Source organism: Aptenodytes forsteri, unplaced genomic scaffold (assembly GCF_000699145.1).
Source record: "Aptenodytes forsteri isolate BGI_AS27 unplaced genomic scaffold, ASM69914v1 Scaffold128, whole genome shotgun sequence".
Classification (NCBI taxonomy): Eukaryota; Metazoa; Chordata; class Aves; order Sphenisciformes; family Spheniscidae; genus Aptenodytes; species Aptenodytes forsteri.
Window position 1 is genome coordinate 372,257 of NW_008794880.1, and position 24,378 is coordinate 396,634.

General features: G+C 39.6%; 1 protein-coding gene across 2 annotated transcripts in view; it reads left to right on the top strand.

Annotated features, from left to right (window-relative positions):
• The window catches only part of ANKS1B (ankyrin repeat and sterile alpha motif domain containing 1B), a 450,245-nt gene that overhangs the window by 263,092 nt on the left and 162,775 nt on the right, over nucleotides 1-24,378 (top strand). For both annotated transcript variants that reach the window (XM_019470850.1, XM_009274671.1), the window contains one exon: nucleotides 13,065-13,163. In XM_019470850.1, the coding sequence (XP_019326395.1) occupies nucleotides 13,065-13,163 (99 nt within the window). The remainder of the gene's footprint in view (nucleotides 1-13,064; nucleotides 13,164-24,378) is intronic.

Below are 24,378 nucleotides of genomic sequence, written 5' to 3' on the forward strand. Positions count from 1 at the left end.
CTGCAAAGCATCAGTAAAAGAACTGCTTGAATTTGGATAGGGGGAGGCCCCAAAAACTCCCTAAACATTAGTTGTCAAATGCAGTATCCTGGTATAGGAAATGGATTGGTGGAAACACTCATCACAGTACCATCAGGAAGGAGGGTGCCATACGAGGTGGACTGACTTGCATGAAGGTTTCCTATGACTGAAGGAAATGAAGTACTAGTGTCAGATTGCTGGACTCTGACAGTAGATATCCCAACACACGTACTTGGAAAATCAGCTGTGTAGCAACATTGCAGAATCCTTCCACACTGTTTTGGGACTGGATCAGTCTGCATACAGGTAATACTACCCTAAGAATATATCAAGCTGTCATCTTACTAATTTTGAACATGTTAACTCAGATTTTTAAGAAAATGCAGCATGTCTATGGGAAGAATAATCAACCCCCCAGATAAATAACAGAACAAGTTTACCTTTACATAGAAGATTCTTGAAATCAAGTACTATTTGCTAGGCAGGAAGAATAGTTCAAAGGGCTATCTCAAGATGCTAGGACTGTCTGTATAAGACCAATATGTGACTTTAAGCTTCACAGCAAGTACTTGCTCTGGCTGGAGACAAGTTACGTAGTTCAATTTCTTAGGACAGACTTCCTCAAATGCATGGATTTTTTTCTTATATTCACTGGTAATAAAAGATTATGCCTGTCATTACATATGCAAGTAATTTATGGACTGGTATAAAAATGTCATGTTGTGTGAGTATTTGTAACTTCTAACTGCTCAGTTATGGGTAGAAAACACAGAACTATGGTAGTCACACTAATTACTGCTTTTGTGTTGTATCTGAGATAAACACCACAAGAATATTTGCAAAAGAGTGAAAAATATGTAAATAAAGCAGAGAATGTGAACAGAAAGAAAGGTCACAGTATTTGAACTATATCTGAATACAATATGTGGATTGGGAATAAGTTGCACAGGGAGAAAAAACAGATATGAAGGGAGGAAGGGAACAGTAAGTAGACAGTTTACTATCAGGCTCACACAGCCAGATATCTGATTTTGGATTTGTTTGTTTGTTTGTTGAATGTGTTTGTTTATTTTTACATTTCAGAACTATAAATGTTATTGTTCAAAGGCAAGATCCTTAAAAATTGTGGGCAAACTATTTTAATGCCTGTGGTAATTAATATTTTATATGGGATCCAGTCAAAACACAGGTTTTTTTATAGGTTCTGGGTGACAATTGCTGTATTATTGGTGACATAGCTAGACAACGCTACATGAAATGCTACTGTTTAATATTAAAAGTATGTTGTCATGGGTTGACAAAGAAATATTAAGAAATGCAGTGATCAGTGAATCACTCCAGAGTGCACTTCTTACATATCAGTGGCTACCCAGTTGTTTTCCAAAATGGAACCTTTAATTTTTAAATAAAGTTAGCATAAATGGAATGTCTTTCCCTCATTCTTTGGACTCATTGTCTGGTTATACCTTGTTCAAGTGTTTTAGGGATCAGTAAAGGCCAGAGAGTGAAATATCCCCTTTATGCATAGAAGGAATGGCATCCAGGGGCCTTGACAGGCTTGAGAAGCGGGCCCATGTGACCCTCATGCAGTTCAACAAGGCCAAGTGCAAGGTCCTGCACCTGGGTCGGGGCAACCCCTGATATCAGTACAGACTGGGGGATGAACTGATTAAGAGCAGCCCTGCAGAGAAGAAGAACTTGGGGATACCGCTGGATGAAAAATTGGATATGAGCTGGCAGCAAGCGCTTGCAGCCCAGAAAGCCAATTGTATCCTGGGCTGCACCAAAAGAAGCGTGGCCAGCAGGTCAAGGGAGGTGATTCTCCCCCTCTATTCCACTCTGGTGAGACCCCACCTGGAGTACTGCATCCAGTTCTGGAGTCCCCAGCACAAGGAAGACATGGTCCTGTTAGAGCAGGTCCAGAAGAGGGCCATGAAAATGATCAGAGGTCTGGAACACCTCTCCTGTGAGGAAAGGCTGAGAGAGTTGGGGTTGTTCAACCTGGAGAAGAGAAGGCTGCAGGGAGACCTTATTGTGGCCTTTCAATATATAAAGGGGCTTACAGGAAAGATGAAGAGAGACTTTTTACCAAGGCCTGTTAGTGACAGGCAAGGGGCAATGGTTTTAAACTGAAAGAGGGTAGGTTCAGATTGGACATAAGGAAGAACTTTTTTTTACAATGAGGGTGATGAGACACTGGAACAGGTTGCCCAGAGAAGTTGTGCATGCGCCATCCCTGGAAGTGTTCAAGGTCAGGTTGGATGGGGTTTTGAGCAACATCAAAGATGTCCCTGCCTATGGCGGGGGGTAGACTAGACGATCTTCGAAGATCCCTGCTGACCCAAACCATTCTGTGATTCTGATTCTGTGATTCTAAGTATCCTTTATTCCATGCACTCTACAAGTTTGGGCCTGTCATCATAGCACAGTTTTGAAGGGACTGCTCTTATTTTGATTCTTGTAGAATATATCATCCCAAAGTTAATTTGTAAGAAGGCTAGCCCAGGGCTTCTGTCATCTCTGCAACACATTAAAAAAAATAAGCTTTGCAGTGCAGGGATGATTTGCTGCAATCTAGAAAAGGGATGGTAAATCAGCTTCTTCCAAATGCTAAAGAGCAGCTGAGCCTTATGTATCTGTTGAAATCTATGGTGGATTTGTATTTAGCAAAATCAGGTCTTCTGCCTGCTATATATCCAGCACTCAGTCTCTAGTGTAGCTAAATGCCCATATGCTTAACTTTAAATTAGCCCAAAGATGAGAGTGAAAAAAAAATATATAAGACAAATTATTTATATATTTTGCTTTTCTGGGGAATTTTGGCCGCTAGCAGAGACACTGAACCAATGAGTTAGAGAGACCTTTGATCTCACCTAGTATGGTCATACTGATGATTCTTTAGAACTACAGCCTCAATTCAGATTCTCTAGCATGTTTCTGAGGAGCAGTGTCTGCTTCATGGTGCAAACCAGTCATTCTTGAAGTCACTACATGTGAAGCGAAGCACATCCTAATATGGTGCTGTAGTCCATGCATGACATGTGGGATGACCATCCAGTGGAATGATAATTAATCCTCCTTTATGAGAATAGGGAAATGCATCTCCCAAATCGTTACTTGAGAACAATAGCACCATGTAGTGACATAAAGCGCATGGGATCACATCACAGCGATCTGCTGGTTGCCGTGGTGACGGGAGTGGGCCCACAAAGCCAGCCGCCCGGCTGCTGAATTGGAAGGGATAAGAAAAACACAGCCCACTTCCCATGCAAAATGAATTACAAGAACAAGGAAAGGAAGAAAAGAAAATTGTCAACCCTTAATCAAATGTTCTCGTATTTTTAGAAAGGGTTTGAAGAAAATGGAGGCCATCTCTGCTTACCTCTTGGGCTTCAGGGACCTGGCTAGTAATATCTCAGTACATACCATGGAAATACATCACAACAGTTTGTATAAGAAAAATCACATGTAACAGAAATCTCATCTGTGTGCAGTGGGAGATGACAATGCCTTATTCAATCCTGCTATTTGTTGTGTCTGTGTTAGCAAACAAAATTTGTAGGAATACATTAAAATGGGTCCCAACATAACGACTGTATTTAGCAGGCAAGCCTGACTGCATATTTTCCCTGCACCCTTTTAATTTTCACCAAGAGAAAGTTAGTATATTCCAGCTCCTTATTAGCGTACAAGCTCTCTTACCTTTTACCCTTGCTTCACTACTGCAGATCAAAAGCAGCATGGTGGAATGTGAAACACATTTAAACATAGCAAATCAGTGATGCATAGAAAACACCATTCATTTTCCAGTATTCCTCATTTTTGGGAGCTGCTTCATATTTTATTATATTTAGTAATGTAATATTAAACAAAACAGCAGTTCAGTTGACCTAACAGCCTCCAATTACTTGAAAATGGTTTGGGCACCTGAAAGTTAGGCAGTGCCTTCATTTTGCAGCACACAAAGTGGATTCCAAACAGCCAGGTGAGATCTCCAAGACCATATTAAAAATTCAGTTAGCTGCAGCAATGGTGAGCATCGCTACACTTGACTTTACAGTTCCTGTCTCTGGGAGCGAGATCCCTACAATTGAATTAGGCACATAAGACCCTGCATAACTTAAGAGGAAGAGAAAGGCACTTAAGAAAGGCTTTTGCAGTGCTAAGCAGAAGAAGCCAGTAGGGTACTCCAAAGCAGGAGTTATATCTGAAAGTTTTGCCTCCCTTTGCAGCCCTGCATTAGACATTTGGAGGCTGGATTTCCCGTGCTGCTCCCTGGATCTTGACATCCAAGTCATCCTTTTGGATGAGGACAACAGGCTCACTGTTTTCTTTCAAATTACAGTATGCATGAGAAGCATGAGTCTGTAGCTTGGAAGTTAGGATACTTGGTTGAAAGAAATAGGAAGTCCTGAATTTTTAGCTTTTTCTCTGCTTTTTATATTTGGCAGTCACTGGATGTAAACCAGAAAAATTTCTAGCAACAGCACAAGAAGATTGATTTACCACAGCCAGCTGTCACTGATCTAAAGGATAATATTCCTTTCTGGCTTACTGACTAACTTCACAGCAATTTAGTTTCAGCAGGACCACTGAAAGGTTCCTCCTCAATCCCAGAATGCTTCCTCTTTTTTAGGAAATTTGAGTTTGAGAAAGACATGTGAATCTGATCTCCTGCCTTCTGCCTGAATCCCCCAGAATGCCCTTTACTATCAGTTGTTGCATAGCTTCCTCTTTTTTTAGGAAATTTGAGTTTGAGAAAGACATGTGAATCTGATCTCCTGCCTTCTGCCTGAATCCTCTAATGACTGGGCTGTGCTATGAGAAAGAAAGATAAAGCAATTCTTTCTCCTTCCATCACATTTGTAAGAAAGAGCAGCTGCCAATTCACGCCATGCTCCTGTGTTTCTGCCTTGGGCATACTCTGAGACTTCCTACCAGATCAGGCTCTGATGGCATCTAAGAGGAGGACCTACTTTCTAGACTCACTTGAAGGTCTGACATCGTTTCCAGGCTGCTCCATCTGCTCAGAATGGAGAGCTTGAACACCAGGCAGCCCAAAGGTAAAGCTGCTGGTGTGAGCAGGATTCAGTTGCAGGCAGGCGATGAACAAGTGCTTCCAAGACCTCAGTCATAACTTTAGGGTGTGTGTGAAAGCTTAGGTATTTTCTTGAGCATGTGTTTTCCTTGCTGCTATTTCACAGGCCCTTTCTGTGAATCACCTATTTTTAAGACATGGATCCTACCCAGAATTTTACAGTCGAAGTCTTTGACTCTGTGTTTTGTACTCTCTGGGCTGTTTTGGGTGGCTCACATTTTAAACAATCTCAGTCATAACTTTAGGGTGTGTGTGAAGACTTAGGTATTTTCTTGAGCATGTGTTTTCCTTGCTGCTATTTCACAGGCCCTTTCTGTGAATCACCTATTTTTAAGACATGGATCCTACCCAGAATTTTACAGTCGAAGTCTTTGACTCTGTGTTTTGTACTCTCTGGGCTGTTTTGGGTGGCTCACATTTTAAACAACACGACAAGGGTTGATAAAAATCTGGGGAAGGAAATACTTCTATGAGACATTCTGGCAGGTGAACAGAGGTTTTACATTTATTACAAAAACACCAGTGTTAGCTCCAAGGTTAAACAGAACTCCATGTTACGTGCAGAGCAGGTATTCAGCATTTTTGTTATGTCTGAAAATATCATGTTTACCCCTTCCTGCACTCTCCAAACTTACACACTTATTGGAGAAAGGAATATTTTTCTGAGAATTTAGAAGTCTGTTAATTAGCTCACAGTAATATTGATTTTAAAGTGAGTCCTTTGAGAAATTTAGCATCTAAGCTAACTAGCATTTATCTCAAGTAATCTGAATAATGGTACAATATAGACTCCTTGGAATTTTCATTACTCAAATGAAGTGAAATTATCTTCACAATATACATTCAAGACATTAAGATGTAATTTAGGTAAGTATTAATAATTATTTTATTGAATTGTTATGACTAAATAGGCAGACAGAGTTGGGTCAACAGCGTTAGTAATTAAGTGGGCCAAGTGCGACATCAGAGGTAATTTTTTCAATTGCCACCTTATCTGTGCAGCTAATTTGCATGTGACAATTGTGTTGGTTGTAATGAATCAGTGCTACAAGGAAGAGGGGATAAAAATAGCAGAAATTCTTCCTACAAGGATCCTTGTCCCAGCTATCAGTATTGTTTAAATATCACTATACTTTAATTAGCTATTACTGTTGTGTGAAAGGTCTGTGACTATATGTTCATTTGAATATCGATATTTGAAAAGCTTTTGATGGCACTGGTTACTTCAGGTTCATTTCTGGAAGAGCTGAATGTGAACCAGAGAGAGATTTTTAAAACATAGGTAGAGTGGGACTAGGGGTCTGTTGGGACACCTTTTTAAATTGACCCTACTTATATCACCTTCCATCTTTATGCATAGTTTGTAAATTAGGGCTCTGAATTGCTATCACCTCACTCTTATCTATGAGTGAAATGGCCTTTTTTAGTTAACATTTCAATAGTAGTTTATTATTTCTTCATGACAAAATGACAGTAATATGAAAAACTTTCTTCCAGTTTTCTCTTTGGTTTTGTGGGGTTTTTAATTGCTAAGAAAGTCATAAATGTAAAGACTGACAATAGAGCAAGGTGAGGATTGAGAATGAGTATCAGTATCAGTAGTTTAAAAGCAAAATAATTTTGGAAAAACGTTATCAAATGATTAGTTTGCAATATGCTCAGTCCTTTCTTCCTAACATATTTTATAATCAATCTCTTTTCCCCAAGGCAAAATTTCATGCTTCTGTAGGGGATTTTTCTAAAATAGTCTTGTCATATTTGTAGGTGAAATAACAATTTCTGCAGTATCTCCAGGAATCTGATAAATCTTTCTGACCTCAAAGTACAAGTTAAGCATTTCACTCAATAATCGTTGTTACAGATCTTGTTTTCATGCTAACAGGGGCAATACTAGTGAGAGGCAACCTTTTCACTCATACTGAAGCTTGCTAAATTCTGGTCGTTTGCCAGTTTTTGTTTGGAAATTAAATGTGTGACACATTGCTTGAAATTTTTGCGCTAACAAGAAGCAGTTTTCATTATTGGAAACTACATTTCTCTAGTCATTTCTTGCAAGTCCCTAAGAAATAAACTCTTTTACCTTGTGGAAAAGCTATGTTGTGATGAAAATTTATAAACCTTCTGGCTTATGATTTAGACAATGAAAAAGAAAAGTCTTGGTTATTCAATGCATCCTTAATCATTTTGTGAGATGTCTTTAATTTGTTCCCAGCCAGAGGACACTTTAGATGTCAACTATTTCAAGGGGATGCAGTTTGGAAGGATATTAGGATTAGGTGGGCGAGAAGCAAAGCAATTTGGAATGAAGAGGGGGCTGTTTTAAGTGAGCCGTTGAGGATGTGCTTCATAACAGTCTTTGTTCCCATTGGTACCAGATGCCTGCTCCCTTCCTTCCCAGTTACGCATTTGGGGTGGAAGGGGTGAGGAACAACAGAGCTCTTTGATGCTGTTGGTCTCAGTTTTTTATCTCTGACTTCAGTCTCCAGACATGTATAATGGAAGAACATTCCCATCTGGCACTGCCCTGCTCCCACCTCTCTTATCTGAGTGGCAGGAATGATGGTACTCTCAGATACCTCAGCTAACTGTACCGCCTCCCAAATTCTCTTTTTTCCTTTCTGTGCCAAGTCAGATTTCCAGCAACCCTGAAAACCCACGTATGAGGCCTGTTGCCTCAACTCCATTCAGATCCCCCCAGCTGTGCTCCTGCAATGTCAGGTCTCAGTCAACCAGGGTGAGATTCAGTGCAAATACAAAATGTTGATGGTGCAGCAGATTACTACATGGGCAGCTGAGAGAGGGCAAAGGAGAGCGTATAGTGCTCCCCAAGCAACAAGAGTGATGCAACCACCAGTGCTACCCCATCAATACTGTATTTACCTCAGAAGTCATCCTTCCCTTACCCACACCAACCCTGCTCTTGGGCAAACCAATTTCCAAAGGCATAAAAAGGTTACCAGAAGTTGTTGCCACGTCCAGTAGCACTTGGCATCTCCAGTTGAACTTGATCTCAATAATGGCTGCTCAGCAAATGAATTCAACTCAGCCTGGTGGGTAGCAGCTCTTACACAGCTTTAGGCACCAGATCCACTACTTTTCCTCCTCTAGCTGACATAGTTGAGCATAGAAAAAGATGGGTTAGTTGGTATTGCCAGCCTATAGCCAGAACTCTCCCAAATCTTCTATTTCTTATATAACTATTTTCTTTGGTAAGAGAGAAAAAAGCTTCAAATGCAAAATTAATTTTTTTCTTTCTCTTTTTTTCAGCCAGTTTTTACTCAGTTTACATAAAGTCATGCATATGCATTTACCTCCCCATTGAGGTTTTTTTTTTCCAGAACTTCGATTGCAATGAAAATCTATGAAAACTCTCTCCAACCTTTATCAGGCTTTCAGTCTATTAGCCAAGGTGAAGAGCAAGAATAAGACCAAAAAGCATATGCAGGTGGTTTGTTCCTCACACCCCCTCTCCCAACTTCAGTGGTTCAGTTTTCAGATAAGTCTAGTGATATATCTTCCAGCTGTTTTAAAGCTGCTGTACCATTTTTATTTTACTTAGATGACAGAACCAGACATTGGAATTTTTCACCATAGGTCTCACGCACAGAAGATATATGAAGATTAAAAACAGGTACAAAAGGGGAGCAATGAGAAACATACAGTCATGCCTGCCATCCTAATATGTTCCTCTAATCACCATATTTTATTATCTTCAGGGACAGATCTTCAAAGTGCTTTTGTTCCTGCAGGATGTAGAATGTGTATTGGGTTTTGTTTTTTTTTTTTTTAAAAGACTTTTGAAAGTTGTTCTCTTTTGATAAGTTCTTCGAGCTGTTTAATGTATTAAAATTAGGCTATTTTTAATAGAGTAATTTTTTTGCTATAAATCTAACATATTCCAGATTAAATTGTTTTCTAAAGATTCTGTATACCAATATCTGTACTTACATACAATCTGGTATAAAGGTCTAACCCAGCATTTTTGGGAAAGGCTATATTAACTTCAGGTGGAGAGTGCCAAAGGTGATTTTGTGTGGAACAACCCAAATAAATGCCAGTAAAATCTTTATCTCATAGTGTACCATTATGTATTTTGTTCTGAACTTATTTATAGGAACTATCTCAGATTTTGGCAAAATTTCTGTGTTTTTTAAATTGTGTTGTTTTTCATATGCCTCCAGTCTCCCACATGCAGAATCGTTTTTCCTTCCTTCTTGAGCCCAACTGTTCTGTGAAACTACTGCCTTCTTACTCAGGAGATTGGCTTCCTGTATGTGCTAGCAGGGAAAAAGATGATATTCCTGAGAGTTGTGCAGAACCACAAATCCCGGGGAGGGGGGGCAGCTACACTCCTTTCCTAACCAGAACTTCAGAACCAGAATCTTTCTAATTCATAAGTAAGACTATCTCTTATGCGTTAAGAAGACAGGAACTTTAACAGTGTAAGCTTAAGTGACTGAGATCTAAATCTGTCCTAGTATAAGCAATTTTGATATATTCTTATTGCTTTAATTCCGAGAAGTAAGTTTTCCTTCCAACTAAGTTTTCCTATAGACTTAAGAAACTACAATATCACAAAGCCTCTTACATTTTTATTACATAATAAAAGCATAATAACCTCAGTAGAGATTGCTGTCCCATGTTTCCTGTAATAAGAATCTGTTCTGTATATAAGCATATCAAAGTTAAATCTTTGGACTCAAATTCTCTAGGTGTCTACTAGAATAATTTCTTTTTGGTGAATGTTTCAGCTGACGTAGCTCAGCTATTTTTAAGGCTGAAATAATGTGAAAAGACATTCTTGCATTAATATTAATTTTAATTACATTTACCATCTCATCTCTGTAAAGTTAATTGAGGTTAAATTTGGCCCAGCTTATAATAAATGTGTGCATGGCAGCTAAGAGCAGGGAGAGAATTTCTCCTCTTGTCTCTGATCGGCTGCAGAAGGAAGTGAGGTTTTCCTCACTCTCAACGTAGGAGCCTGTGGAAGGAGACTGGAGGAGCGCAAGAAGAGGAATCAGGTGAAAAAAGAATCAGGGACTGGGATTAAGGGGAGAATGGGAGCAGACACCAGGGAGATAGGAATAAGGGGGACTGTTTCTTTCTCTTCACAGGCAAGTCTGCAAAGCAGACAGCAGCTTTCTACTACTATCAGTTTACTTCTTTATGTTAAGCAACAATGGGTGTATACCGAGTATCTAAAGTTTCCTGGTATGCTCTTGTGGAAAGATGAAGAGCTCGTTTAGCTCCATGGCAGGATACGATGAAGTCTGTTTTACAGAAGGGATGAGTGTCTGCTGCTGTTGACACTGATGGTAACACACAGGAAAAGCTCCAAAACCTGAGCACGCTGAATGACCAGGTTGTTGCCTTCTCAGACAGGGAACAAGAAGGCAACATGAATTCCAGGCTTTCCTGAGTTTTAAATATTTAATTTTGTAACTTTGACATAGTTTAAAAAATATGTAATGCCAACTGCAAAGAAACAAAATATATGAACTAATATATAAGGAAAAAACAATAGTAAAGAATTAATAAAATAATGCTGTCTCTACTATGCAGCTACTTTGTGCAAATAGACAGGATTTTTCCTGTGCCTAAGTGTTAGTTGAATTGGGTTTTAAACATTGCAATATTTGAAGCTGGATGCCAAGGTTACTGACACCAGTAAACAGAATACTGTGATTGTGTGTAAACATCATGCAGTGATGAAAGGTGAAATCTGAAAAACAGTGAAATGAAGTGAAAGCAATAGCTGTAAACAATATAGCTGCATTTATTAAAATGAACAAAAATGTATAGTCTTTGTTTTGGACTGGATCCTCAGTTGGCTCAGTTTGCTTAAATCCATTTATGCTAGCTATTTCCAGCAGCTGGAGAATCCAGCCCAAAATGCAAGGGGTTTTTCCCCAGTTCTTCCCCTAAGTTTACAGCATGTTCTGTTATGCGCCTATTAGCTTTTCATTTTGCTGCTGCTTAAGAGGTCTACTGAGTCAGAAGCAGCAAGCCAAATGGAAAGGTGGAGATGAAGTTTTTCATGGATTTGCTCACATAAAGCCTATTTCATGATGATGTTAAATGAGTACAAATAATAAGGTTATTTTAGGTTATTTACAGGAGAAAGGAAGAAAGGGGAAATTATATTTTGTATGTGTGTACCAGGGAGATGAAGGGGGTATTAACCCCACCTCATCACTAGCACTGTTTGCACAGCCTGTGCTGCATGCACTCTTACACAATGTGGTCTACTTAAACTGGCATGATTGCACAGCTTCTCCCTTTAGAGCAGGTCTCTGCCTGCCCCTGTTCTGAATGCTGCACACAAATTCTTTCAGGATATGATTTGCAGACTTGTAGTCTTAAATCATACGACTTACCGTGAAATATAATTTTAAATGTAATAGCTTTGCAAAGTTTACATGATTGCCTTAAAAAGACCTCCCCTAGATTTTGCAGGATACTCTGCAGAGTAGCACTTGAGAGTCCTCAAGAGTACATCTGTAAACTAATCAGTCCATCTGAAAAGAGTGAAGATTTAGCAGCTGAACAGGGTGAAGTATTGCATATTCCAGTGTACTTTTTGAAAGAAAGCTATGTTGCTGTGGGACAGGAGATTTGATATTCAGAAAGAATTCATATCCATTATTAAGCCCTGATTCAGCAAAGTATTTAAGCATGTTCTGTTATGCGCCTATTAGCTTTTCATTTTGCTGCTGCTTAAGAGCTCTACTGAGTCAGAAGCAGCAAGCCAAATGGAAAGGTGGAGATGAAGTTTTTCATGGATTTGCTCACATAAAGCCTATTTCATGATGATGTTAAATGAGTACAAATAATAAGAATTCTTGCTTCTAGCAAATTAGTGTCATGAGACTCCAACAGGGGTAAGAGTTCAGACAGGTCATCTGGTTTTTTTGCAGGTTTTGTTCACAACTGTAATAGTTAGAAGCTTTTTAAAAATAATTTAAAAAAACAACTGATTTTTTGTCTGATATGAGGTAGTCTAAAACAGCAATAAAAGACTGCCAGCCTACTTTGAACCATCTTTATTTGATCCCTGGCTGCAATTCCCTTTTTGACCTACTGTTGTGCCTCCTGTGACTCCCAATAGTCATTGCCAGCTAATCAAGTACCTTAACCTTCAAATGCTGAACTTACTATCGAAGTGGTGTCAGACTCCTTGAACGTACGAGTCGTATTATCTTGTTTGTGGAGCTACAGGTTCTCTCCTAGTGGTAGCAACTCCTAAGAATAGAGACTTGAATTGTGGAGTCTTATTTTGTGGACTTTTGTGGGCACTTACTTTGTGTATTGTTTGAACAGATGGTCTTTTTCAGCTGTTTGCATGTTCAGAGTTATTTGACCTGCCCGCAAGCAGGGAGATAAAAGCAGTGATGGGTAAAGTTAGGACTGCACTGGTACAGTTAAATTCAGGGGGGTGGGGACTGTATGGGGTTTGTTGATACCACTCCCCCTCTTTTGTGTTTCTTCACCATTTTACTAACAAGGAACTAAATAATTTTATGCTCATCCACTCTGCTCATCTTATTCTGTGCTAAGTCTGGAGGAAAATGAACATCATATATTGCTGGGTGAGGTAGGAGGGGAATGAAAAAATGAAGTTTCTGAACATTTCTCTAATCATGTCCTTGGTTTCAATCAAAGAAAGAAGGGCCACATCTGGTGTTTGGCTTGAGTGAGAGCTACAATTTCTCCACTGGCAGTGCTGCCAGCAGTGTAGTAACTGTCCATGAGTTCAAGCGCCTTCCACCATATTTTGTCATCATGAAAATGAATGCAATCATCAGTAATTTATCATTCTTGTCAGATACTATAAGTTAAGCAAAATGTTCTCTTTTAAATGCAACAGAAGGGCTTGTTTCAGGCTATTGAAGGCATCTGCTATTTTTTCATTTTTATTCTACCGGTTTTTTTCCACTTTTAGGGAAGCAATGTAATGGAGGACCAGGATCTCTTGGAAATAGGAATCCTTAACTCTGGACACAGACAGAGAATACTCCAAGCAATCCAGCTTCTCCCAAAGGTATATTTTCTGTTATTATCCAAGTGAGGGAACTAACACCTACAGCTTTCACGTTGTTTAAAACACTTTTTTGAATGGAAATAAACATAACTCTCTATTGGTTTTGTAGATGTGTTTTTTGCTTATGCAAATGTGACATAACGTAATGTCATTTCATTGAACTCACTTTGTATAGATGTAATTGACAAACAAAGCAAAGGAGAGTAAAATCTGTAATTTGAAGTGATGGCTGTTTAGAATTTATTTTAATTATTTTTGGCTTTTCAATCTTTTTATAGACTGTCATTACATTTGTGTAAATAAGGCTGTCAGTGAATCCCAGATGTTTGTCTTTACAGACCAGTTGGCCTGGAAATACTTTGCCCTTTATATAAGTATTCTTAAAAGCCTTGGATGAAACATTGTTTTCCTAATACCTGCCTTTCATGTAAGATGCGGAGACTTCCTGCAGGCTTCATATTTGATTTGCTGCTGTGTACATGAATTTTGCTTCTCAGCTGTGGACAGAATAACTTGCAGTCATTTTTCCAATCATTTTTGGTGCTAGCTGATTTAAACTATAGATTTTAAAATCAATGATAGAAAGATTGTTCTTATATTTTGCGTACCAGAATATATCAGTGGAGGCTTCTACTAGCATTCTAAACAAGAGAGATAGTGGGCCTAGCATGAAAACTTACTATTTGATTTTGGAAAGCTGTATAAGGAGAATGAATGAGGAGAGGTAGACACCAGTAAGGCTCAGAAGGCTGCCACATGTGATGCAGATACTTAGTGCAAGATACTAGGGCAGGAATAAAACCTAGTGTAAAGTGTGTGGAGTATTCTGGGAGCAGCATGTGTCGAATAATTGAGGTAAATAGAGATTAGTCTGCTTGCAGTTTGATAATACTGGAGAATGAGAAGAGTTATTAAAGGACTTTTCAGTCTAGAGCATGAGGCTGACATTGCTGGAAGAGGCTTTTTGATGCATCATGGCTTACTGGATGGATCACATTTAAAACAAGGGTTTCTTTTGCATGGGAAAAATTAGAAGCTGTGAACAATTTCTGTATCTGGATGTGTTAGTCAATCCATATATACTACAATATGAGTCTGTGCACTGAAACATCAAAGATTATTAAAGACAATAATATTCCATATACCATATTAGACAAGTGAGATAAATGGTACAAGTAGTAGGGTGTATAAAAGTCGCATTTGATGGATTACAATAGATATTTAAGGTTTAACTATGAATTTATGACTTTTTCAGCAATGCTATCATTCAAACAAAATTTTCTAATCTTAATCCCTGCTCTTAGCTGATGAAGTATTTTTTGTTTTTCATACTTCTTAGAGAAATCAGCTTTCTTGTATTCTTGTTTAAATTTTTCAAAATTAATGAATGGATTGTGAATATATCATAGTTTTATCTGCACTCAGTATCTGGTGTTTATGAAAACATTGTTAATAATATCTGCTTTTGGAGATAGTGCTGAGAGCAGATTCTGTCATAAAACTCCAATTGAGGTCTTTTTAAAATGTGCCTAATGTGAGAAAAGAGGACAGAATCAAGATCTAGAGATACTCTTGAAACCAGTTGAGAACAAGATGGTTATGCAGTTACTTGGAAGGATCAACATCTTCTGTACCAAAAATAATTAAGTAACACAGAATGGCTTGAAGCATGGGCTGAATAACGGTGAGGTAGTCTTTAGCAGCTTCCCTGCTGAGCTAGAAAAAACAGTGTAAGATATCTTGCAAGATGCAAGAATGTTACACCAAAACAAAGGCAGTCAAAAGCTGAAGCTGTGCATCACATTTCTTCACTTAAATGACTCAGAAACGCAAGACAGCTTGCATAGTAAAAATACATAATTTCCTGTTCAAAACCAAGTTCTTTTGAAGGCACAGCTGTCAGAATAGTTATGGGGCCCAAAAATTGGGATCATGATAAATTTTATCTAATGTAACCCACCCTTGCTGTATTCACAACAGCTTGCTGAAGATCTAAAAAACTTTCACATCGTGCAAGGAACCACGAACATTTCTGTATATCTATTTGTTTGTTGATAAGTTCAGCTCTGTCATCATGCATTCAAAATAGTGCATACCATCTAAATATTTTAAGATCTCAAACCATAATTGGAGTCTCACTAATTTGAATCTCATTAGATAAAAATTCTTTTAGTTTGTTTGTTTTGAACATGTACCTCTTTTCCGTTCCTCATTTAATTTAAAACATGATGACTCCTTGTGTTTTAGTACTTAATAACATTGCTGATGATGTTATTTTTAGTTTTACTATTAATGTTTCCTGTCTTGTGATACTTTTTAACTCAGATTTTGAGGTGGAAGTTAAGTGCTTTAAAAAACATCTATGGAGCAACACTTCCTTAGAGCCATATACTCAGGTAGTATTGAATAAGCTTAGAGGGTAAAAAGCAAGCAACAAATCTATTGTCAAGGTTTTAAAATACTCTTTTTTTAAAGCTCTTTTTTTTATTCTCATCAATATTCATCTCTGCAGCCTGAAAATGCAACAGGCATTTAGTGGTTGAAAAGAAAGACTGTCTTTTTTTATTCATAATTGCTGGCTTCCTAGAGAGTGATGAATTTCTATATTTCAAACACCAGTAGCCTGTTTAGGAACCACTTTCTAGAGCTTGAAGTAGTTTTCAATGGGAAAAAACCCCACATATCTGTCCAAATATAGATGAATTAATCATTGTAGTTTCTTACACAGTGTCTAACCAGTATAAAAAGGTATGTTTACACAGATTTCTCAAAATATTTTTCCCAGATGATTCTGTATTTGAGGAGAACATTTCATAAGAGGGTAAACTGGTATGTTTGTAAGAGATAGGCAGAGTTGAAATCTTGCCGTTAGATTTCTGCTTTTCAAAATACCCTTTATTTTTGTTGGATTAGAGCCAGTAACCCAAATTCTCATCTCACACTAAGGTAGTTTAAGTTGTTCAAGTTTCACATTAATATTAACTAGAGCACTTTATGGCTTATTATTATTAGATAAGGTTAAGACACTGCAGCAGAAATATAATTTGTAAAGTTAATTCTTGAAATGGAAATATTTTATACATGACATCAGTCTTAGAGCAAATTTCATAGCAGAGTTTGATATTGCATTTAAGATTTTTTTGTGTGAAAAGAATGAAATAATAAATGTTTGGAGAAGGATTTTATATGTTTTATTAAAAGGAAGTTCAGACATGTCGAGAGGTAGAGGCAATGTCTGAAAAGATACTGAAGTTGCAAGTACAAGGACTTGAGAAAAAAAATGAATACTGAGAAAAGAATTGTGTGCAGGATATGCTTAATTGACTAAGAAAACAATAGCAGTCATGACGTAACATTTTAGCCACACTTAAGTGACATAGGAAACCTAAGCAACATTGTCAAGTTATTTCGGCATCCAAAACCTATGTGCAAATGACTTCTCAATGGGTTCGTCAAAAGCTAAAATGTTTTTGAAAATAAGAATTATCCTAGCTTATCTGAGAACTTAGATAAGAAAAAGGATTGTTTTTGTGTGGGATGTTCAGTGTATGGCTTCTTCTCCCAGCGCATAATGGGAACACATTCTCTCATTTGACAGATGGAAGAAAGATGTTAGCTGAAAGCAGCTTTCTCCTGGCTTCAGAGCTATTCTTAAAGTATGCAGCTTGTTCCTTCCTGCATGGAAAGATCTCAGCACAAAGCAAGTTGGGGAATCTTGTAGCAGTGGTGTGCAGGCAGCTAGTCTCTTTCCTGGGTGCTTTGCAGAACCAGACAAGGAGTAGGATATGAGCAGGCTATGAGCACATGCTCTCTGTGAGTAGTGTTATATGAGCAGTAAAGCTGTGCTTCCAAAAAGTGCTGGATCTATTACTTATATATAACACTCTTTTGTGCAAGCACAGTAAGGCTGGAATTTAGGAAAACAGAACTACTGTGCATGTGTACATTAACTATGCTGTGTATGTAACAGAGAAAGACCACGTCATATGTTTGCTATTGCTCTCTTGCTATTGGCTTAGACACCCCCGAGCTTAGCGAGCTGATTTGAATCCTGGTGTTTAATTCTCTCCCATTCAGCACAGCTAATAGGTAGATCATTCCAACTTCCATTCCTAAAGACAGTGTCCAAACTAGGAGATGCTGCAAAGTGGATATCATAACGTTTATGACCTTTTCTGGCTATGACTCCTCAGTTCTGGTCTGCTGGAAATGAAGATGAAAAACAGAATTCAAAGGAAGTGCTTTCTGTCCTGCTGTTTTTCCTTCTTCTAATCCCTCTGGGAATTACTTTCCTGATTTGGAAGGAGGCCACTCACCCGCTCATTGCACTGCTTATAAGACCTTTAACCATAAAGACAGAAAAAAGTGTTAGAATCCAGCATAACACATGAACTTTTCAACTCTGAAACACAAAGGCGTAGTCTACATTATTTAAGTAATGCAGCACAATAGGAATGGATCAGTGAAACAAGGCAGTTAGATACATCCATGCTATAGTTCAGTGTTTACTTCAGACTAGCTTTAGACTGATCCCATCAACCAAATGTCCCCTCCATGCATGTGCTTCAAAAGTGTCTGATGAAAGCAGTCTCACAAACGTTTTCCTTCTTAACTGAGCCTATCAGTGAGCCACTCTAGCCATGACATGCTGTCATTTATCTGTATCATGTAGATAACAGTAGCATGTCACTGGTCTTGCCACCGTTGCCCATACAGTAAGTCTTATTTCTCTTCCTGCTTCTTTTATACTTTCTTATTTGTGGTTGACTCCGCAATGCCTACTGCCTGCTCTGAGAATAGTCAGCAGGCAAGGAAATACGCTATAAGAGAGGAAGCTCTATTCTCTTTCTATGGCAACTAGACTAGGATGACAACCTGAATGAGCTGACTTAGACTTTCTGCACATCCTTTTGTCCGAGAAAGAAGACACAGATAATTGCTTTCTGGGAGTATTTGCTGGTGTGGCTGTTCTGCCTCAGGATTTCACCCTTCATGAGCTCATGAGCTCCATAAGGGCCACTGATGGGATACACATTCTCATCTGCAACCTGTCCACAGGCAGCTATAAACCACAAAGACTACCAATTCAGTTGTCCCACACCTTTACTCACTGAGGCATACTTATTAACATATTTTCAGGTCATCAGAAGGACTTCCGATACCCATATGGTCCATAATTCCAGCGCTGGATTCAGAGGGAACACTAGCATCTTCTCTATGGGTAGCAATAGTGTTAGCATCATCTGGATACTGCCTGCCTCATGAGAAATGCTATGCACCCTCTGCATCACGAGGTCATGAGACCATACATATCCAGAAATGGAGTAAGTACCAGTTTAAGTGTAACCCTGTCACATGATGTGTGAAAGGACACTATGGCTTTCGCCATCTGCCTGCAAGATAGGAGGCTGCATGACAAACTGGACACAAACATTTCCAATATTTCTCAAACTATAGGTCTGATCTGTGTTCTGCACAGCCCCTGCAAGGACACAGTTAAGTCTTTTTAACTTTTTAACAGACTGAAATAGCGAAGACCAGTTTCTTCAACACCCATAAGTATGGCTCTCTGTTCTCTTTAAATCTTCCCAGAGCATCAAGGACATCACTAGTCTCCAGGCCGCTGCACCTTCCCAGATGAAGGGAAGACCAACCAGGAGTGCCTGGAGTAAGACAAAGAAAATGTGATTAACACTGAATGTCTTTTGCAGTGTTACAAATGTAATGGGAAGATTACAAGGAAATGGATTTCTGTCTCCTTGTGTCATTGAATTTCTATCCCCACTCCCACCTCCACACAAAGGGAGTGGAGATGTCTTCGTGGCCTCTGAGGCTTACTTGCTTCACCCATTCACTCCTCAATGGCACTGGGTTGATAGATACATTTATTCTGCCTACTGGTGTGTGGCTGTTAACTTCTGTCTCCAGTGCCATCTGGAAACTATGCAGGCCATTTCGCAATAAAAAAATTCCAGTTGGAGCTGCTAGAAGATGGTTGGTGAGGTGGGAGGAATGAAAGGCTAACAAGGCCTGTGTAAGTGACTGCCATGACTTAGGGAGAGAGGGAGAGTAAGACTTGAAGACAGCTAGAGATTCAGGGCTGACTAGGTCAGAGAGTACTTTTCTATGTTCCCTCTCACCAAGAAACCCTTCATGTCCTCCTCCCCCTCCTCCAGTAAGATAAGAGCTTTCATCCCATCCCCTCCCACCTTTCATCTATTAAGATAAATGATTCATCTCCCCTGTGCCTATGCCTTTGGTTGAAACGCTCCATTCAGAGAATTACTCTTCCCTTTTAGTCTTATGATGGGCTGTTAGTACATTGTATTCAAAGCATTGTGCCACAGAGAGTCCCCAGCTGTACTTCGGCAGTCTCAGAAACGATCTCTGCCTGCACCGAATGCCGTGGCCAAGTTCTCTGTAGCTGTCTCCCATGCAGAGGTTCAAAGGTCTCCAGAGAGGCACCAAGGTGGCCTCCAGAGGTGCCATGAACAGCCCATGGCTCATAATTGCTGCTGCCCAGCCCCAGGGAACACACTTGCCAGGAAGACATCCAGTATTAGACAAAAGCTAAAAATCGTAGTGACTAATGACACAGACATTTTCCTGAGGGCTAGCACAGCCCACTGTGGACTAGCAATGACAGAAACTGGTCAGTGTGGCCTAATGAAACAAGCAGGAGCAGCACTTGCAGTTGTGGGAGGAACAGAAGAGGTTTCAGCAGTCACCACAGTCTGTTGCAACTTGAACACCTAGAAAGGGTCTGCAAGAATGAGATACATAAGAATACATGCCTATCCATGGAAGCAGCGTTTCTTCCTCAGGATTGGCCCTGCCTCCTTCTTTGCCTGTCTCTGGTTGCTTTTGCAGCTGGCCCACTGGTCACTGCGCAGAAGCATAGTTAGACACCTCTGGACTCCTCACAGCAGTCATGAGGTCAGCAGCCTCCTGATACTGACACCAGGTTATCCTGCTATCAGGAAGATTTCAACTTTCTCACAGCACAGGTTGATGAAGAGCATCGTTTCCTTGGGGCTCTAGTTAGCACCCTGTGGGATCTTCTGTGAAGCTGAGGAGACTGATGGGTTTTCTGACCATCACAAAAAATAGCATTACTAAAAGGTGGATGCTAATAAAATCGTTACAGAAGCAACAAGAAATTCAGCAAACAGTTCTAAGCTAGGCAACAGAAAGCGAGGGAATTAAATCAGAAAAAGCATCAAGGAAGGAAATTATATGAGTCATGAAGAGTTAAAGGCAGTTGACAGCAAATACAAAGGTATACCTCCACCATTTGGTCCATGTGTGCATTGAAGGTGGTAAGGTTGTCAACTACTTGATTCAGATCTTTGTGTCCCTATTAGGGGTTGAAATGCATTTGGTGCATGACTGGTGCTGATATTCTGGTTTACTTTCCTCCAAAAAGAAAGCTGGATAGTGTGTACCCAGATTATTCTGCAAAGCAAATGAATGCAAAGTAGATTACTTTTAAATCGTACTGTGGCACCAAACCATAGTACTGTTGGACCAAAAAGATCACCACTAGTTCAACACCTGAGTGGGATAAAAAACTAACGGTGCAGTTGATAGCATGTTATCTAAAGTAAAACAGTCAAAGCTACTCAGGATCCAGCAAAGGATGAAAGTTTGACTTTGGAGATATCAGTCTGTGCTAATATCCAGTTTTTGAAAGCATGCCCGTAAAGCTCTAACTCTATGCACTGAAGTACCAACAAATCTCCACAGGACTGCTTTTAGAAATCATACTCATAGAAACTCTTGAGATCAAAGGCCATAGCTTCCACTTAGTCCACAAATTCCAGATTTAGGTCTTCTTAAGGTTACAGTATATGCAATTGAAATGTCCTGAACTGTTGCATACATCAACCTCAGTAATACTGAATGAGACCTGTTCTTCCCTTGTCCCAGACATTGTGTCTGATGAAGAAATAGGAGGTCTTTTCAGTCTTCTGGATGTGGATCTCTTTAAATTTTTCCAGAAAAAAAAAATGTGTGTGTGCATCTACTTTCCTTTAAATTCAGAAGATAGATTCCAACTGCAAAAATCATAGAAAGGGTGCCTATTGCAATGCTAGCAATCTTAGGTAGGAAACTCTGAACTCAGTTCATGGTATTCTGGATTTACCATCGAGGCAGGATCCTGAATCAGGCAGCGCTGTGAAGTGAACGTGCCTATACTGTCTTTTTATAGTAAGCTCCACAAGAAGACGGAAGGCTTTTGATTAGCGGAAAGAAAAGTCAAACATTAATAGAACACAAGCTTGAATAGTTAACTTTTTAAATAAAGTGACAAGGTAGACAGAATAGAAAACCAAAAGGTTTATATACAGCTCTTCCTCACCCACTGTGTCTTTGCAGGCAGGTCCCTGTTTTCACTCAGTGGCTTTCTCAACAGCAGCAAATGCAAAGTCTTCTCAGGTCCTTAGTTGGTTGTGCCCATCCCCCCGCGAGAGCTGCCTCTCTGCCCCTGACTGCAGGCTCAATTTCTGCACAGGCGCTGCAGGCACCAGCTCCACGTGGTGCCCCTGTGCCAGCCAGGCCCTGTGATCTTCAGAAGTGTCACTCTCCGGCGCCTTTTCTTTCACTGCTCCAGAGGAGGAATGATCTCCTCTTCCAACAACATGAGTCCAACTGATCATGTTTGTAAAGTACATAATATATAACAGACAACTCACAAAGACACGAAAAAAAGAACTGGTACCGCCCCCCCCCCGCCCCCCCCCTTACAATCATCCAGAATTACTCAGATTGGTAGTTGATATTTTCATACAAGTTCCCAAAAGTGCTGCTTAAATCTCTCAGGTAGGCCAGCAATTTAAAAGAAAGCATTATGTGCTTGCTAAGAAGATCTTTCTTGCAAACCAACAGAAGCGTAAATTCACTGTAATCATAGTCATCATTTAGAAAGCTGTGAAAGTCATGTCATCTCTTTCTGTCATCCATCATACAGCGGATAAAAAGCTTGATTTCAATACACACAGTGTTGAGATCCACCAGATAGTGATATTACCTGTGGAGAAAGTAGCATTAGTTCCCCATCTGTCTGAGAAGATCAGAGAAAACTGGTAATAGTCCATGTTACTGAATTCACCTTGATGCTTCTGGTGCATATGTGATTACTTTGAAGCTCCGTTCATGTTTATTTGGCTACCTTTCAGAGATAAAAACTCAAGTACCTTCTATCCTAATGTAAAATACTGTATAGATATAGCAGTGATGCATCGTATTTCTCAACCCATTAGGATGCTGCTTGACATTACTATTTTATTATGAGAAACATCTCTTTCTGGCTTCTGCTTCCTATTCATTTCAAAGGAAGCAATGCAAGTGATAGGTCAATAGGATGTAGGAGAGAAATACCCTATGGTTTGTGTCTTCTTCCATGCTTCGTTTATACCATATTTTCTTAAACATTTCTTTTTCTCTAAATCCTATGGGCTTCATTCCTAGCCTTTTCCATAGACGGCATGCTAAAATAATCTGCAATGAAACAGCTAACATTGATATTGTTCTTTAAAGGTAACAACCAAATGAACTAGTAGCAGTGTCTGCAGAAGAACAATACTGCCCCTATTTATGAGCAGTTAGTATTTGAAAGGCTGTTGTGACTTGAAGCTTAGAGATTTTATACTGCTCTAAGTCAAACAGTATGCACATAGCTGCTTAGATGTTTGACACCACTGGTGCATGTGTTGTAGCTGGTGCAAAATGATTGAAATATTATATATGGAAATACAGTCAGTAGACAGGAGGGGTTTTTTCTTTCAAAAAAAAATCAATCAGCAAATAGCATCAGCAAGGAAGCCTACAAGGTGTAAATGATGTGTGAGAGGAGTCTGAGATCATGGTACAGTATAGAAAAAAAAATACAAACAGTCCAAAAGCCATGACCTATTAATGAGGACTGGGATAAGATGCAACTAAACTGGAACTCTAATAAAGTAAAGGGGCAGCACTTCCAGACAGATATTTCAAAGTGGGTTTTTTTATTTAAAAACTCCATAACATTTTATATGAAAAGCAGATACTATTAATGATACTGTCACATCTAGATAACCAATCTGTCAATAAATATTTGAAAGGAAAACATTCAATTAGCTATGAATGACAGTTAATAAGCTAGTTGATGTTATTGACAGACAGAACAAAACTATCCATACAAGAGGACGGATACTGAAAGTTTATTAATTTTCATATATTAGACACATTTTAGAAAATCTGTTTTAGATAAGACATTGGTTCTTGGTTCATGACAAAACAAAATACTGCTTTTGTGCTGAAACTGCTGGCAAATATTCTAGTTCTGAGATTAATTTTCTGCGATAGCAGCAGCAGGAGGGGACTGCCCCGCCAGGGCAGGTGGGCTGGGAGCTGAGGGGGGACAGTGGGGCAGGCAGGGAGCACCCACAGAAGGCAAGCAGGGCAGGGATGGTGGCAGTGACCACGGACAGCCACGTCCCAGGGCAGATCCACAGGGATAAGGATGGGACAAGGTCAATTCAGGAGGGCGAGTCGGTGGGTGAGGATCAGCAAGGTGCATGGTTGGGCACAGACATACCTATGGCATAGCTTGGGCCAGTGTCAGGGACATGGACCTGAGCTCACATGCGGCTCCTGCAGAAGGTGGGGTGGCCCCGACTAGGCTTCTCACTGCTCTTTCTCACATGGGTCTGATCCAAGGCTACACAGCTGCACCACCCCCGACATGGCCTTGAACACAGGCAGCTAAATCTCTGGGGCAGAGAGAGCAAAAATGCTTGCAGAGCTTGCTGCTGCCCAACAACAGGCCAGTGTATTTTCGTGTAGGCTATTGAGTGACCCGATGACAATTTTGTCTATTGGCACCAAATCCAAAGAGTGAAATTGTCACATACATTTCAGTTGTTATCGGTCTTCTGCTTATTGGATTGTTCACCTGCGTTTGCTTGTCTGCAGCCCTTTGCAACACACCATAGTAGAGTGATATCTGTTTTAACAACCCTCCTGACGGAGATCTCCAGTGGGAATTAAGAATTCAGAAACATCCCATGCTGTGTTTGCTTTTTATAGAGGCTGATGGTTTACCAGAATTGTGGACCAGACTGCATGAGATTTCTCAATCAGCAGGTCAAAAAAAAATCATGTTAAAATCAGGATTTATTAAACATAAAGACCAAACAGTAATAGACAAAAGAAATAATTTGCATAACATGCC